Source organism: Grampus griseus (assembly GCF_964374135.1).
Source record: "Grampus griseus genome assembly, chromosome: 3".
Lineage (NCBI taxonomy): Eukaryota > Metazoa > Chordata > Mammalia > Artiodactyla > Delphinidae > Grampus > Grampus griseus.
In genome coordinates this window covers 167,400,313-167,417,592 of record NC_139019.1, presented here as the reverse complement: position 1 = coordinate 167,417,592, position 17,280 = coordinate 167,400,313, and the positions used below count along the sequence as shown (strand labels likewise).

General features: G+C 44.1%; 1 protein-coding gene across 2 annotated transcripts in view; it reads right to left on the bottom strand.

Moving 5' to 3' along the window:
• Positions 1-10,694: 10,694 nt before the first annotated feature.
• INSR (insulin receptor) overlaps positions 10,695-17,280 on the bottom strand; it is a 125,377-nt gene continuing 118,791 nt past the window's right edge. For both annotated transcript variants that reach the window (XM_082650447.1, XM_082650448.1), the window contains 3 exons: positions 15,023-15,152; positions 14,560-14,694; positions 10,695-11,976 (listed from right to left, as the gene is read on the bottom strand). In XM_082650447.1, the coding sequence (XP_082506573.1) occupies positions 11,622-11,976; positions 14,560-14,694; positions 15,023-15,152 (620 nt within the window). In that variant the 3' untranslated portion in view covers positions 10,695-11,621. The remainder of the gene's footprint in view (positions 11,977-14,559; positions 14,695-15,022; positions 15,153-17,280) is intronic.

The following is a 17,280-nucleotide window of genomic DNA, read 5'->3' as shown; positions in this document are numbered from 1 at the left end:
CAGAGACTTTCTCAGCACTGCGCTGAGAGCTCCTTTTCCCATTTATCCACACATCTGAGTCTGTTTTGGTGTCTGCTTTTCAGAGAACCTGAGTTACGATGCGATTTTTCAGATGAGGAAACAGAGACAGGGAGGCACAGAGGGATTAAATGACTTGCCCAAGGTCACGCAGCTCCTAAGAGATTAAAAATCTGACAATCTCACTCCAGAATCAGTACTCTTAAGCATTCTGCTACAAGAGACAGAGAGAGAAAGAGAAAGAGAGAGAGAGAAACAGAAGAGAAGCAAAACATCTGAAAGGATCCTTATCATCATGATTTTGTAATCTCTCTAGCCCATTTGAATTAGGATTTTCTGCTACTTTGATCCATTTTTCCAAAGGCTAAAAACAAAAACACCTGTAGAACACCCTTCTTTTAAATTCCCAAATACGCTCTGAAGATGGCAGTGTTTCACCACTCTAAACCCACAAACCAAAATGTTTCTAGAAACAAGGGTAGTAACCAGTGAGGCAGTACTTTGTTTTGTAACCTGCAGATACTGATTGTAGAGTACACATTGGTTAACTAATCCAGAAAGGAATTTCTTTTTCTTTCAGCATATGTATCAACTAACCAGAGGACCCAAACCCAAAATAACAACAAAGTAAAAGCAAGAAATGGGAATGCTCTCTATAGTCATCAGTATGAGAGACGTTAATTCACATTTGTTTTGGTAACAGGTGGTCCCCATGGACATGGAGTGACTAAAAAGAAACTGGGATCCTAGTATGGTGTCAAACAGCCTGGTTACAATGTATGAGAAGCATCTACATTTCAGGCTCATTTCTTTGTTCACAACCCAGATAACAGAGCAAAAACAGTTAATGATTGCAGTGAACTGTCTGTTGGCGCTGGCCAGCAGAATCATCTTTTCATCTCTTTGTGGCTTCAAGCTCTTGTTAAAATGCCTCGCCTGATGACCATCCTCTGAAACCCACCATCACCAATTAGACATTTAAGTCAATTAGCGCTTGATTTCTTTCATCCTCCCATTAAGAACCATAAATCGATCTTCTAGAATCCAACTACAAAATGATTCACTCAGAACAAGGGAAATTTCTTAAACATGATAGCCATGACATTTGTGAAAATCATGATCACTTGCCCAACAGTCACTGTTTCTGTGGTCATCTTATTTAAAAATGCAACCCCTCAGCCCCCTGTAACAGATTGAATGTGTCCCCCCAGAATTCATATGTTGAAGCCCTAACACCCAGTGTGGCTGTATTTGGAGATGGTGCTTCTAAGGAAGTAATTAAAGTTAAATGAAGTCAGCAGGGGCCAAATCCAGTAGGATTTGTTTCCTTATAAGAGGAGACACCAGATAGCTCACTCTCTTTCCCACTGAAAGGCCATGTGAGGATGCGACAAGAAAGCAGCCGTCTGCAAGCCAGAAAGAAAGCTCTCCCCAGGATCTGAATCAGCCAGCATCTGGATCTGGGACCTTCAGCCTCCAACACTGTGAGAAAAAAGATTTCTGTGGTTTAAACCACCCAGTCTGTGGTATTTTGTTAAGGCAGCCCTAGGAAACTAATACACTCCATACCCACTTTCTCTGTATTTTCCTCCTAGAACAGATCACTTCTAACATACTGTATATAACTTTCTTATTTCTGTTTTCATAGTCAGAAATGTACAACCTGAGATGCCTACAATTGAAAAGAAAAAAAAAAGCTGAAAACAAATGAGACCAATATCCAGCTTAAGAAATTATAAACAGAACAACACAATAAACAAGTAGAATGAGGGCAATAATAAAGACGACAAAGCAAAAAATTTAAAACAAAGATACAGGGAGAGATAAATTAGGAGTTTGGGATTACCATATACACACCACTATATATAAAATAGGCAGACAACAAGGACCTACTGTATAGCACAGTGGACTATATATATATATTTTGTTTGTTTGTTTGTTTTGTTTTGTTTTTGCGGTTCGCGGGCCTCTCACTGTTGTGGCCTCTCCCGTTGCGGAGCACAGGCTCCGGACGTGCAGGCTCAGTGGCCATGGCTCACGGGCCCAGCCGCTCCACGGCATATGGGATCTTCCCAGACCGGGGCACGAACCTGTGTCCCCTGCATCGGCAGGCGGACTCTCAACCACTGCGCCACCAGGGAAGCCCCTCAATATTTTTTAATAACCTATAAAGGGGTGGGGGTGGGTGAAATGAGTGAAGGGGGTCACAAGGTACAGACTTATAGCTATAAAATAAATAATTCCTGGAGATGTAATGTACAGCATGGTGATACAGTTAATGATACTCTTGTATATTTGAACGTTGCTAAGACAGGAGATCTTAAAAGTCCTCATCACAAGAAAAAAAATGTAACTGTATGGTGACAGATGTTAACTAAATTTATCGTGGTGATAATTTCATAGTATATATAAATATTGAACCATTATGTTGTGCATCTGAAACTAACATAATGTATGTCAGTTATACATCAATTTAAAAGAAAATGAGGATTCACATTTAAAAACAAAGACTGGCACATGAGGATGCCTTCTGCCAGGAGCATCTTGACAATATCAACGCTGGTGATGAGTATTAGCTAACACTTAGCAAGGACTCTCTATGCCCCATACACAAAATAACTCTTAATCTACAAGATATCTCGAATCAGGTAACTCTGCTATTGTATTAGTTTTCTACTTTTTTTCTCATGAAAATTTTTATTGAAATAGAGTTGATTTACAATGTTGTGTCAGTTTCAGGTGCACAGCAAAGTAATTCAGATAGATAGGTAATAGATAGATAGATAGATAGATTCTTTTTAGACTCTCTTTCATTATAGGTTATTAGAAGATATTGAGTATATTTCCCTGTGCTATACAGTAGGTCCTTGTTGGTTATCTATTTTATACAGAATAGTGTGTATCTATGTATACACACTAGGAGTTAATCCCAAACTCCTAATTTGTATTAGTTTTCTATTGCTGTGTAACAAATTTAACAACTTGAAACAACACACACATTTATTGTTACACAATTTCTGTGGACCAGGCAGGAGTCTGGGCACCCCTTAGCTAGGTCTCATTGTCTCTCAAAACTGCAATCAAGGTGTCCACCAGGCTGCATCCTCATACGGAGGCTCGACTGGGGAAGAATAGGCTCCCAAGTGCATTCAGACTGTTGGTAGAGTTCATTACCTCCAGGTTTGGGGACAGATGACACCAGCTTTGTACCAGCTATTCATTGGAGGCCATTCTAAGGTCCTGGGGCTGCCACAGTTCCTTACAAGTAGTCCTTTTCATAGCCTTTTCAAGGCCACCAGTAAAATCTCTCTCTCCGACTTGCTAAGATTGGACTCATACAATGTTCCATAAACATGAGAGAGACATCTCATCATTTTTCCCACAGTTAATTAGTCATATATCTTGCCCATCCTCAGTGGGAGGAGATTATACAAACTGTGGATACCAGAAAGTGGGAATTATTGATCAGAGGTCACCTTAAAGTGTGTCCATCACAGCTATAATCCCCAACGTGACAGGACACAGAAAAGGGGTGTCCTGGTGATGCTCCTTCAACTCTCTGAGGCTGGGGTTCCCCATCTGTGGAACACAGGGTTGTCCTGAGCATTCCACCATGGGCGGTTCATGCAATGACACCACACACCATGGTACTCGTTCCCTGAGGCTTGAAAGTGTGTATTTATCAATGATAAAAATGTTCTTAAGGCCTTTTCAGTCTTATACAATTTAATCTCACAACAACCCTACAGTGGAGGTTCTATGATGACCTCCTTTTAAAACATGAGGAAACTGGGGCTGAGAGAGGTATAATGAGTTGTCTAAGATCACCTGGTGGAAAAAACAGGCAATTCACAGATCTCTGAGTTTAAAGACTTGTGGTGAACCAGTTCATACCCCTGTGATACCCTTAACCACGGGAACCCTTCCTTTCCTTTCCTCTACGGGTTACTGTTCAGCATTCTGTAATTTCCAGGACCTCCAGGGAGGGGCTATGTCAGAAATCTCACAAGGGTATCTCTTTGTCTCTCCCAATGCTGGAATGCCACGTTTACCCATAGGTGTATCAAACAGCCTAGTGTGAGACAGAGTAACTTGCTCTGTGACCTTTGGGAGTTCACTCTCCCTCTCTGTTTCAATTCCTGAATCTGCCAATGAGAAGAAGCTCCTTGAGGTCCCAACATCTCTGGCTGTGGTAGACTGGGTTCTCTGAGAAAAAGACTCTGAGATCTTTCAGCCTGCCATCATCTGACAGATGGGTAAACCATCTCAAATCATTCACCCAGCCAAGCCATCAGCTGACCCAAGAGATCACACACGGCAGCCTGGACTAAAAGAACTGCTTGGCTGGCTCATGGAGTAGTGAGAAATAATCACTGTTGCTTGTTTTAAGTCACTAAGTATTGGAGTGTTTGTTACACAGCAATAAACAGAGGTTTACATGGAGGAGGTTTGTCTGGGATAACGGGATCAACATAAGTAAGGGAAGTAAGTCTGAACGAGGGAAAGATGAAACTTCAAGCAGCTGCAACCAGCACCTTACCTGATCCCCTGCGGAGCGTTAAAATGGTGGTGATTCAGCACAGTTGTCCCACATTGTACTAGTTTACCAGAGCTGCTGTAACAAAGCTCCACAGACCGGGGGACTTAACAGACATTTATTCTCTCACAGTTCTGGAGGCTGGAAGTCTGAGATCAAGGTGTCTGCAGGGTTGGTCCCTTCTGAGGGCTGTGAGAGGGAATCTGTTCCTTGCTTCTCTCCTAGCTTGTGCCTTTTTGCTGGCAATCTTTAGCATTCCTTGGCTTGCAGACCCATTACCCCAATCTCTGCCTTCATCTTCACATGATGTTCTCCCCGTGTGCATGGCTGTGTCCAAATTTCCCCCTTTCGTAAGGATGCCACTAATATCAGATTAGGGGCCCAGCCCACTCCAGGTCCACCTCACCTTAACCAAATGAATTACATCTGCAATGTAATTTCCCAGTAAGGTCACATTCTTTTTTTAAATTAATTTTTATTGGAGTATAGTTGCTTTACAATGTTGTATTAGTTTCTACTGTACAGCAAAGTGAATCAGCTATACATATACATATACATGTATCCCCTCTTCTTTGGATTTCCTTCCCATTTAGGTCACACAGTGCATTAAGTGTAGTTCCCTGTGCTATACAGTAGGTTACCATCAGTTGTCTATTTTATACATAGTATCAGTAGTGTATATGTGTCAATCCCAATCTCCCAGTTCCTCCCACCTCTTTTCCCCTTGGTATCCATACATTTGTTCTCTACGTCTGTGTCTCTATTTCTGCTTTGCAGATAAGATCATCATTCTGAGGTACTGGAGATTAGGACTTAAATGTATCTTTTTGTGGGGTGGGGGGAGCAATTAAACCCATAAAATGCATTTAGGCACAGGGGTCAGGCATTTGTACCCCTGGCCAGTTGTCAGATGTGGCTGCCCCTATGGAGGGGACATAACCTTGGACCAAGCAGCTCCCTTAAGCTGAGGAAAGTTCTGGCAAAAAGGACTCAGTTGTGAGCCCCCAGCAGACAACCTCCCTGGTAGCTGGAAGAGTGAGCCCCTGGGTTCCAAAGAGATGGCATGGGTGGTACAACATGGCATCAACTCCTGTGAGTCTCTGATTATAATGAGGACTTCTATTGAAGATTCTGGGTGAGTCACCTTGAGGACCCAATCCCAGGCAGAACAGTCAGCTTCATGGGGCGGGGGGAGGGGTGAAACCATGCCCCAGGGGGTTGGGTCACCAGCAGTCAAGGAGGTTGGAGATCAACAGCTAGAAAACTTGGATCTCATCACATCTCAGAGTCTAGACCACCCGCCAACCCTGTTATCCCTGATAAGAGAGTAGCACTTCTCTCTTCTGTTGAGTACTTCAGAGATACCAGAGCTTCCATGTGCTTCCTTTTGCTTGTATACTAAGCTGGTGACAACTGTCTCATCTGTCATGCTGCTCACACTTGAGTCGGAGCCAGGGCCAGGGCCCCAGGGACCCTAATCTGCATTGTCATCACCTGGCCACAAGTTTGAGGAGTCTGCATGGCCCACCTGGGCAAAGAGACCACCCACCCACCTGCACACCTGAGGCTGAAGCATCCTTGAGATTCTTTCCTGAGGAGGAAAGCATTTTCCCTTTTCCACAAGGCTTCTATTGAATTTCACAAGCCCAGGGAGGCACAATTCAGGCTACCACCTAGCAGTGGCATCCATTTTTTGGAGGATGGGGAACCTGGAGGGATATGGGGGTGTGGGAAGGACACCCTGGAGGGAGCATGGAGGATAAACGTTACCTCACTTTATCCTCACTATGGTCACATGACGGAAGGTCTCTCATCCTCAATCATAGCAGGGTAAAGTGAGACATGTGGGCAATTGTTGCAGGATTGACTCAGTTCATTCACGCTTCCCCCACCTCCCCGAATGTAAACCCTCGGGCAGTCCTCCCCTCCCCCCGTGCTGACTCTGGGGTCATCTACGTGACTTCCTTCAGGCAACGGGACAGTAGCAAACACTGCACTGACCACTCACCCTGCGGGGCAGGTCCATGTTCCCAGGATGACATTTACAACACCTTAGCATCTAAGTCTCCAGCATGGTGCAATGGAGCAGTGTCTTGGGGGTCCCCTTGTATTCTTGTAGTGAACTGCTTAGTATTTGGATCCTGGGGAGGTCTGGGGTCCTTGAGGTAGCAGTACCTTACCAAATAGTATAGAAATAGTTCCATATTTAAAGCATTGGTTCAGCTCTACAGGTATGTGTCAGTGGATCATCAGCCCTGCTGCTAACAATATTTAACCTCCTGCTTCACTGATAGGAAGAACCTGGAGGTTTGTTCCCTCTCAAAACAGACACCCACAACATCCCGGGAGATTTCCCTTTCACCCACCCCCTAGCCACAACCCCACCCAGTTCATAGGTCCTCGCTTGGACACCACACAGAAACAAGAGTATTCTCAGATAATTTATTCTGAATTTTCATATAAACAGGTAATTATCCCATAGTTTACATGCAGAGCAATTTTGATATTCCAAGAAACAAAACAAAACAAAAAGGCAAATTCTGTACATGGTGCCACTTGGCTCTTGTAGGAAAACATTGAAAAAGTAAGAATTGATCTCTTGGTGGGTTTTGCGTCTCCGAGTTGGTTTCTGCATGTGCCGAGGCACACTTGATCCTGCGTGGCTGACGTTGGGTGGGAGGTGTCTGCCGCTCACACGCAGGGCCCGGGACCCCCAGGCCCACAAGGTAGAGAGTAAATAAGCCATTCCTGAATGTGTGTGGGTTGGGGGAGACAGTTCCTTTCTTCTCAAATGGGACCAAGAGCCCCAGATCCCTGGTCTGAGTTTGAACAAGGATTTTTAGGGCCCACATCCAGATTAAAACGTGGCTGGAGGCTGGTTCTGGACCTTGACTGGTATGAGAAGTTGACAGTGAGCTCAAAAAGTCATTGTTTCCCTCTGTTTCTGGGAGACCCCTAAGGAAACATTCACTGCCAGGCGCAGCCTCTGAATGTCCATTGCATTCTCTCACGTCTTTGAAAGAACAAATGCCCATCTGTTCCTTCTATCCAACCTCAACTCTGGTATAAATCAATATTCTGAAGAACATTCCAGAAGATTTTCTGAAGGGACACCATTCTACAGGTATCATTTCTATACAAACAGCATGTCCATGTTCCCCACTCCCAACAAAACCATCATTTCTGAATCGCCTATGGTGCCAAGTGGCATCCGAACCTCAAACTTCCACCCACCACAAAGTAGAAAAAGATTGTCGTTTGGGGGACTACAGCACGTCCCATCATGTACCCAGATGGCGAGCATGGGTTCCTGTCCACTGACCAATGTTATGACGGCTACAAATAAACACCTCCCAACCCAACAAGCACATTTCATGGCAGACCATCCACTCTGGTTGGAGAGAGTGGAAGATCCGTCCATCAGTTACAGGCAGTCTCCAATGGTCTCGGCGTTGTTGGTGCAGATCTTTGCACCAATTCCCACATTTTCTTTCAGTTGTGCTCAACGTCTATCCAGAGAACCAGCAGCATTTCTTGCTTCTTACTGGCTTAAAAGGACAGAAAATCACCCAGAACAGCTCCCAGAATACAAACATTTCCAGACGTGTGTTTGACATCACTGGTCCAGAGAGAAACAACTATGTGGGTTTTGCCACATAAATAAAAAGGGGTTTTAAAATACTGAGACACCTTTCAAAACAAACAACAAAAAGTGTCATCCAAAGCTGGCTTTGTTGCTTTTTTTGTAACCCATCGCTACAATCCTCCAGGACATCCATCTCTAGGACTAAAGTTCTGTTGTGACAGAGTCAACATTATCTGATGCAAAAGGAGGCTGTGACCCAAGCCTGCTTCCTCTTTCACTGCAGCAGCAGAGACAGCTAAATGAAGTTAGGGAACTCCAGTTTACAAAGGGCGGGCCCAGCACTCTACAGTACCTCTGCAGGGAAAGTGGAAGAAAGGAGACTCTGCAGGGGTGGTGCCTATAGGTATGGGAAGGGCAGCGAGGTTTGGTGAGTAGACACCACTGCTGCTGGCCCTGCCCAGACTTACACACGGGTTATCAAAGTGCCCCAAGGTCAAACAGTATCAGCTTGAGGTCAACTGAACCAAAATACAGGGGGTCCAAGGTTTTGTTGCTAAAAGATGTGTTCAGCATCTTGGTGGGTTTGGGGTTGAAATTTCTCAACATGCTCCCTTCCCACTCAGAAAATAAAAAGAGACTCTGCATTGGGTGTTTGTGTGTGAGGTGCCCATGACAGTGATTTTTTCCACCCCCAACCCCCCAAAAAAGCATCTCAATCTGAAAGGAGTGGAAATAAACCATGGAGAGCCCAGGGCACCTAGGTGCTCACACCAGGGGGATGCCATGGGACAATGGGGATGCTGGCTCTGTACCAAAGCCTGTCTTTGCCCCAACAGGGGAACTTCCCTCACCAAAGAAGGGTAACTCAGGACTGGATGCCCCCCATACCTCAGATACATCGTGATGGCCTGAAACTTGGTTCATTTCAAGGGCCACGGTATCAATGGATGGAGGATCAAAAAAAAAAAAAAAAAAGGAAGATTAAATTCAGAGGAGCATATTATCAGCCAGAAAAAGGATCTATGCTCACATGAAAGCCATACTTCAGCCCAACTCCCTCCCTCAAAATTCTTACTGGTCCCTGGCATTCAGAATCAGCTGATACAAATTTTCCCTGATTCAGATCGGATCCAGGAAGAATTCTGAAGTCTCAAAGATGTCCATTATTGAATCACATCCTAACAATACACTGAGGTAGATTGTGCTGGGAAAAAAAAAAATCATTACCCCACATTCACCTGTTTATTTTTCTTTGAAAAAAAATTTACATGCACTCCATTTCTTATGAAAGTGATTTTTTACAGTGATTTTTATATATTAAAATAAATAATTTTCCCCTAATATAAGAAAACCTTTCTGAATTAGAAAAATGTGAAAATTGCTGCTAGTGTAGTATACGGCCACTACAAATTTACTACGAAAAGAACAAAATACCTAGATCTACGTGTTTTGTCTTTTTAATTTACGTACAGACCCTCTTTTATGTACAAAATAAATTTGGCGAAAATAATTTCTGTGCTCCTTGTACCCAATCACTGAGGCTCCCCAGAAATATTTTGACATGCTGTCATTTCTCAAATCATATAAATAAGATAGCCAGAGGCAACTAGGATGTGTGTCTACCTGTGTTCTTCATCAAGAATTGAGAAGGTTCGGAGGTCACCATGGCATCTCTATCCTGTTCTTAAGCCCACAACTCTTAAGAGGAGAAGAGAAGAAGGAAGCAATCAAAAACTTGTGAGAAAATGCACTCAAGGGATAACCCATGGGTGATGATTTGGATGAACCAAAGTGACGAGTTCACCGTGTGCTTTATTTGAGCAGCTGTAGTTCTTTCCCCAAAGGGAAGCAACTGTGGCATCACGCTCCTTCGCAAGTTCTTGGTAGTGTGAAGGTCCTTAGCGGTTTCTCCTCCGGACTGTACTCTCTTAGGGACTGCAAGATCGTGAAGTACCTGAGAATTCAGCTCAGGCCCCACACCTGGCCCAGCTGAGGTCACTGGGCGCAAAGCAGCTTCTGGGAAGTCAGCTCTGAGGACAGACGGATGCCCTGAGGGCGGAGGGGACCAACAGGCACGTCTTCATATGGCTAGTGTTCTCAAAGTCCACCTGTGCTGTCCCACTTTGGGATGTGATCGTGCTGTGTTTGCACAATCCTTGTAGGACGTGCGCACACAGCTGAGGAAGCTCCAGAGGTACGTACAGGGAACCAGAAGATCCAAGGGCCACAAGTGTGTTCAAAGGCAGGGCTCAGCTTACCAGAAACCAAACTATCCATCATACACCATCACCCACATGCTCAGCGTGGCCTGATCACGACGTCCAGAAGGGTTAGCAGCTAACGTGGCTTTAGTCCCAGAAAAATGGATGCCTTGAAGACCAAGGAGAGAGGCCATTGGTGCCTGGGTCCCCCTCCCCACACACAGGCAGACAAACCCCCATGCCCTACCCGCCCCCCGGGAAATGGTCAATAACTTATGAGGCTGATGCTGGAGATTTTTTTTTTAAATTAAATATGTTACAAATATATTCTCCAAACTCTTCATCATCTCAGTTCTTCTTCTTTTTTTTTTTTTTTTTTTTTTAATGTCCTGGCTTTGTTTGGTCTTGAAAAGATCCATTATCACTCCAAACAACTCCCATGGCTCCCGGGAAACATTTTTCACCAAAGTTAAGGGAGAGAAGACTCCTGAGGCTAGACTCGGGACTGAAGGAGACTCTTGAGGGCACAGTGTCCCAGTAGATTAGAAGGAAGGGAGGTGGAGGGAGCAGATCAGGGGCTCACACACTCCAGAAGGGCAGAACCTTCCTGGGCTGATCCCCAAAGCGGCCACTCAGCACGCATGATTTGCACACACACACACACACACACGCACGCACGAGTACACACGTGAGCCACACCCCAGGACTGCAAAACTATATCCAAAATACAAAAGCAGCAGCTATTGGTCAATTTGAGGAACTGATTCTGTGAAGGAAAAAAAAAACAACTTTCTGGATGAAAAAAACTTTCCTGAAGCCCACTCTGCAAAGTCTGGAATTCTACTAGGACAGGATTTTGATTTTTGTTTTTTTCTTTCTTTCTAACTTTTGTTCCACAAACAAGATTTATGTTTTACACCGTAGCTCAGACACCAGCAAAAAAAAAAAAAAAAACTTTGTAAAAACAGGTGCTTTCTTTCAATCTGCTAGGAAAAAAAAAAAAAAAGTAACACCCGGGCTTGAAACCTCGGTGGTCCAAAAGGACAGCAGCCGTGGAAACCCCTCTCCCATCTAGGTTCACAGTTAAGTTCTCAGATGACCAGTCAAATTGGCAATCAAACCAATGTGTTTGAAGTCAGAAGAGGAACAGAAATGGATAGTCATGATCTCTGAGCTCCATTTGACACTGTGGCTGAGTTGTGTGAAAATCCTGAGTTTTCTGAAGGCCTTCAAACCAGAGGAAAGCGAAGACAGGAACCATTCCCCAGAGCAGGGGCCGTTAGGAAGGATTAGACCGGGGCAGAGTCAGAATGCGTCCGTTTTTCTTGCCCCCGTTCATGTGGGTGTAGGGGATGTGTTCCTGATAGTTTCTCTTTAGCCCCAGTGCGGACCCTCCATCCCGGCCCCCAGCCTCCTCCCTCTGCACATGTGAGGACCGGTCCAGGGGGACACTCTCCATGTCCTCAAATTCCATCTCCAGCTCCTCGCTCTCGGGCACCTTGTTCTCCTCGCTGTGGAAGAAGGAAACTTCGGGAAAACTGGGGTGCAGCTCGTCCTTGAGCAGGTCGACAATTTCCAGGAAGGTCGGCCGCATCTTGGGGTTGAACTGCCAACACATGCGCATCAGGTCGGTGCTGCAGGACAGAGGGCACGTGGAGGGTGAGGCGCGCGCCGCCCCGCCAATCGGCCCCCTCCCCACCCCTCGCCGGTGGCCCACACCCACGGGGACAAGTGCCGACACCGGAAAGGCGACAGTCAAGCAGAAACAGCGATTCTAGGGGCGCTGAAAGGTGGTTTTATAAAGAGCGTCAAGGGGGCTGTCTCCTCCCCAAACCAGATCCAGAAGGGCCTCTCCTGATGTTGCTACAGGCTGAAGACCATGGTTCACCGTTTTTTTTTCTTTTAACTTTTTAATTTGTATTATTTATTTATTTTTATGTTTTTGGCCGCGCCACCCGGCTTGCGGGATCTTTGTTCCCCGACCGGGAATCGAACCCATGCCGCCTGCAGTGGAAGCGTGGAGTCCTAACCACTGGACCGCCAGGGAAGTCCCCATCGTTTTTTAAAATATTGAAGTATGGTTGATTTACAATGATGTGTTAGTTTCAGGTGTACAGCAAAGTGATTCCGTTATATATATATATATATGTATATATATACACACACACACATATATATATTCTTTTATATATAAAAGAATATATATATTCTTTTTAAGATTATTTTCCCTGATAGATTACTACAAAATATTGAGTATAGTTCCCTGTGCTATACAGTAGGTCCTTGTTGTTTATCTATTTTATATATGGTAGTGTGTGTCTATTAATCCCAACCTCCTAATTTATCCCTCCTCCCCCTTTCCCCTTTGGTAACTGTAAGTTTGTTTTCTATGTCTGTGGGTCTATTTTCTGTCGGTTCCTCCCTCTATATGTACATCCCTGCACCTGATGAGGGCAGCTGGGTGGACTGACCCTAGGGGGCTCGTTCTGAGTGGCTGTCCTGCAGGCCCAGCCCCCGCTCTCTGGAGGGTGCGGGGTGGCGGGCGGGTGGAGACTATGACTTTACCTAGGACAGGCCCAGCGGGCTTGGGATTTCCATTTTACCTCGTCCTTTCCCCACTGTAACTTCTTCTAGGGCAGGGGTTGGCAAACTTCAGCCCTGGACCAAATATGGCCCCGAGTGTTTTTGTAAATAAAGTTTTATTGGCACGCAGCCACACCCATCCAATTACGCATCACCCACGGCTGCTTCCAGCTACAAGGCAGAGAGCCACCCAGCCCACAAAGCTGAATATATTTACACTATGGCCCTTTAGAGAAAAAGTTTGCAGGCCCCCACCCTAGGGTCTACATGTAATTTCCCTGGTCCTGGAACTACACCTGGCTGCTCATTGGCTTGGCAAGGAAAGGCCCTTCATGAGGAGATGTTTAAAAATATTTTACTCAGAGTTTCTAAGTAACTCTGCTTCATATATATTTTTTTTTTTTTTTGCATATGATGTTTCTTCAAACTACGTTTTCTAAACAGCTATCTTATTCTTTTGAGGATGAGGCATCAAAATGGCCTCCCTCCATGGATTTTTTTTCAGGAGGGCAAAGTTTTTTCTTAAGAAACACTGATAAAAAATAAATAAAAAATTAAAAAAATTAAAAAAAAAGAAACACTGATAAGGGAATTTATATGTAGTAAATGCTTATTGTAGAAAGTTAGAAAACACCCCAAAATATGGAGAAAATACACCTTGCACACAACTCTCCTTCAGATATAACCTCTTGTCTTTTCTATCTGGATACATTTGGAAATGTAACTTACATACATTTATTACACTTATTTTAACATAAGCTAATCCACTGAGTTATAAAATATATCACAAGCATCATCTGAGATGTCAATTTCTGTTTCCTATCATTTTATCAATGTACTTGGCAATTCTCATATTGCTGGGTGTTTTGATCATTTCCTTTTTTGAGATTTAAATAACGTTGCTGTGAGTAGCTATGACAACAGGGTGATAAGAAAGATTAGCTAACCACACCATTGACAGAATTGAATATTAAAACTCTCCCTTCTTTCCTCCCTCCCTCCCTCCTTCCCTTCCTTCCTTTCTTCCTTCCTTCTGTTGCTAGTTTAGGAATATAGTACTTTCTTTATTTTACATTTATTGGGCTAGTATGACACTGGATCATTTGGTAAGTGTTTAATGATGTGCATTTGGTGTTTGTGTTGTACAGTTGTTTCTACAACAAAAATTTAAGACAAATATTGGGAGAGGAATATGTCATACATGCCCCTGACAATTTTTTTTTTTTTTAGTGTTTATGCTCAGCGATTTCTTTTTTCCACTTTTAATGAGATATAATTGACATATACCATTGTATTATTTTCCTGACAAAAATGTTAAGTGTATAAAGAATAGGTAGTTAAACCTAAGCCTCCACTCCAGCTCCCCAGTTTCCTTCCCAAAGTAACAACTGCTGTGCCATTTCCTATACAACCTTCCAAAAATATGAAACGCAATAGAGCATACATCTAAAGATACAATACACAAACACAAGCATGTATGTAGACACCATATGCAAACACAAATGTGCATGCAAAGAAAAAATCTGCAAACACAAAGACATGTAGACATACGATACACAAACGTGAGTATCCCGGCAAAGGGCATAGACGTTTGAATGAGCACCTCACACACTGTACCCCGTTTCTACACTTACACTCTCTCAGGACAGTTGTCGGGTTGATCCAGAAACCCTCCATCCATGACAAATTTTAACACCTGCTCGTTTGATAGGCCTTGGTAAGGCTGTTCCGCCAAGCTGGTAATTTCCCAAAGGACCACGCCAAAGGACCTGCCAATGACAGTCGGGGATAGTAACAAAGAAGCCGTTAAAATACACACAACGCGCGCACACACACCCCTTCTTGGTTTACTAGAACCTGGTTGGCCAGTTCACTAAACAATTCATGCTGCAGCTCAGAAATGCCTATAAGATTAGTGTCCGTTGGAATGTCACAGTGGTTATGCTAGGGTCCCCAGACATGCCATCCCTTCTTTTTCTAGACGGAGAAGCCCTGAGGAAGGCAGTTTTCAAGTGACCCCTCTCACACTGGTCATACTAGCAGAGCAACCTGGAATCCAAGTGCAGTGTTCTGTCCACCAACCCACACATGACTCACCACATGTCCGAAGAAGTGGTAAAGACCCCGTCCTTCAGCGATTCAGGTGCCATCCACCGCACGGGGAGCAGACCCTTTCCCCCTTTCCGGTAGTAATCCGTTTCGTAGATGTCTCTGGTCATTCCAAAGTCTGACAACAAACAGTAGTTCACATGCTCTTAGCCTTCAGTGTGGCCAGCTGTCTGCCATCTTTCCTGCCCCACCCCTGGTAGAGCCCTCAGATGAAGGCACCTGCCCCAGGTGTGAGCTCACCTGCCTCAGGTGTGTGCTCACCTGGGTCACAGCCAAATCCAGTGAGAATGGATTCTGAGTGTACTCATGAGGATGTGGAGGGAGAGGATGGGCCACCATTTAAAGGGAAAGAAAAAGAACCACCAAGTAGCAAAGAAGTGACGTTCTGACCTGGAGCTTGGGAATCTCACCCTCAGCAATGCTTCCTTCCAACCCACACCTCTCAGGCATCCCAAACTGAACTTTTCATGCTCTGCAACCAACCTACTATTTGCCACTGGATCTGGTCCCACCACCCACCCAGCTGCCCAGCCAGAAACCCAGTGCTGGGTCTTCCCTTGGCCACCCCCTTTCCTCACACCCCACAGAAAAGACAGTGGCGAGTCCTGCCCCCTCGACCTCCACATCCCTCTCTAGTCTGTTCCTCTCCACAGCCCTGGATGTCCCCAGGCCCGCCACCATCTCTCACCTGCAGGACCCTCCCTCCATCCTGACCCTGACAGCCCACTGCCCAAGAGAAGCTACATAAATAGAATCGTGTCAATTCCTGCTTCACACTGGCTACGTAGAATAACATCGAGATGACCCACCATGACCAACAAGGACCTTCCCAGCCTGGTTCCTGCTTCTCTCCTCAACCTCACATCTCACACTGCTCTGCTCCCCTCTACGTTCACCTTATTCACACCACATCAGCCATCCTTCCAACCTCACAGCCTCTGCGTGTGCTGTAGCTTCCCCTGAGACGCCATCTCTCAGGTCAACTTCTAACCCTGCAAGTCTTGGTTAAAACGTCGCCTCCTTATGGAGAGAGAGGCCTTTCCTCTCCATCATGGAACTGAACTCTTTACTTCCTTCAGTGCTCTCTTCCCAGTCTCCATCATCTTATTTACATGTCAACTATTTTACTGTTCATCTAGAACAGCTCTGCCCAGCAGAACTTTCTGTGATGATGAACGTGGTCTATACCGCACTAATATTGTTCAAGGTTCCCAGTTCGACCGATGGACTTAATATTTTATTTTATTTTACTGAATTTATTTTATTTTATTTTACTGATTTTAAATTAATGTAAATTAGTTCACTGAATTTTATTTTATTTTACTTTACTGAATTTATTTATTTATTTTACTTAATTTCATTTTATTTTACTATATATGGAATCTAAAAAAAAAATTGTTCTGAAGAAGCTAGGGGCAGGAAAGGAATAAAGATGCAGACGTAAAGAATGGACTTGAGGACATGGGGAGGGGGAAGGGTAAGCTGGGACGAAGTGAGAGAGTGGCATGGACTTATATACACTACCAAACGTAAGGTAGATAGCTAGTGGGAAGCAGCCGCATAGCACAGGGAGATCGCTCGGTGCTTTGTGACCACCTAGAGGGGTGGGATAGGGAGGGTGGGAGGGAGACTCGAGAGGGAGGGGATATGGGGATATATGTATATGTATAGCTGATTCACTTTGTTATACAGCAGAAACTAACACACCATTATAAAGCAATTATGCTCCAATAAAGATGTTAAAAAATTAATTTAAATTATTTTACTGAATTCAAATGAATCTAAATTAGTTTACTGAATTTAAATCATTTTATTTATTTTTACTTAATTTCATTTTATTTTACTGAATTTAAACTCATTTAAATTAGTTTACTACATTTTAATTATTTTATTTTACTGAATTTATTTTATTTTACTGGATTTAAATGAGTTTAAATCAGTTTACTGAATTTATTTTATTTTATTTTACTAAATTTTATGTTATTTTACTGAATTTACATTAAACGCAGTGGCCAGTGGCTGCTGTGCTGGGTGGTGCAGATACAAATTGCAATGTGCATATAATAACCGCAAGCTACACAACAGCAGAAGAATCACGGCGACTCATTCAACCTCGCCCCTGTAACACCTCCTGCAGCGGCCGGCACAAATGCTACTTAAAGAAGTGAATGAGTGACTTAATGAACAAATGCAATTAAACTACAGCACGAGGACTAGGTCCCCATCCAAAGCCCGCCCCTTCCCAA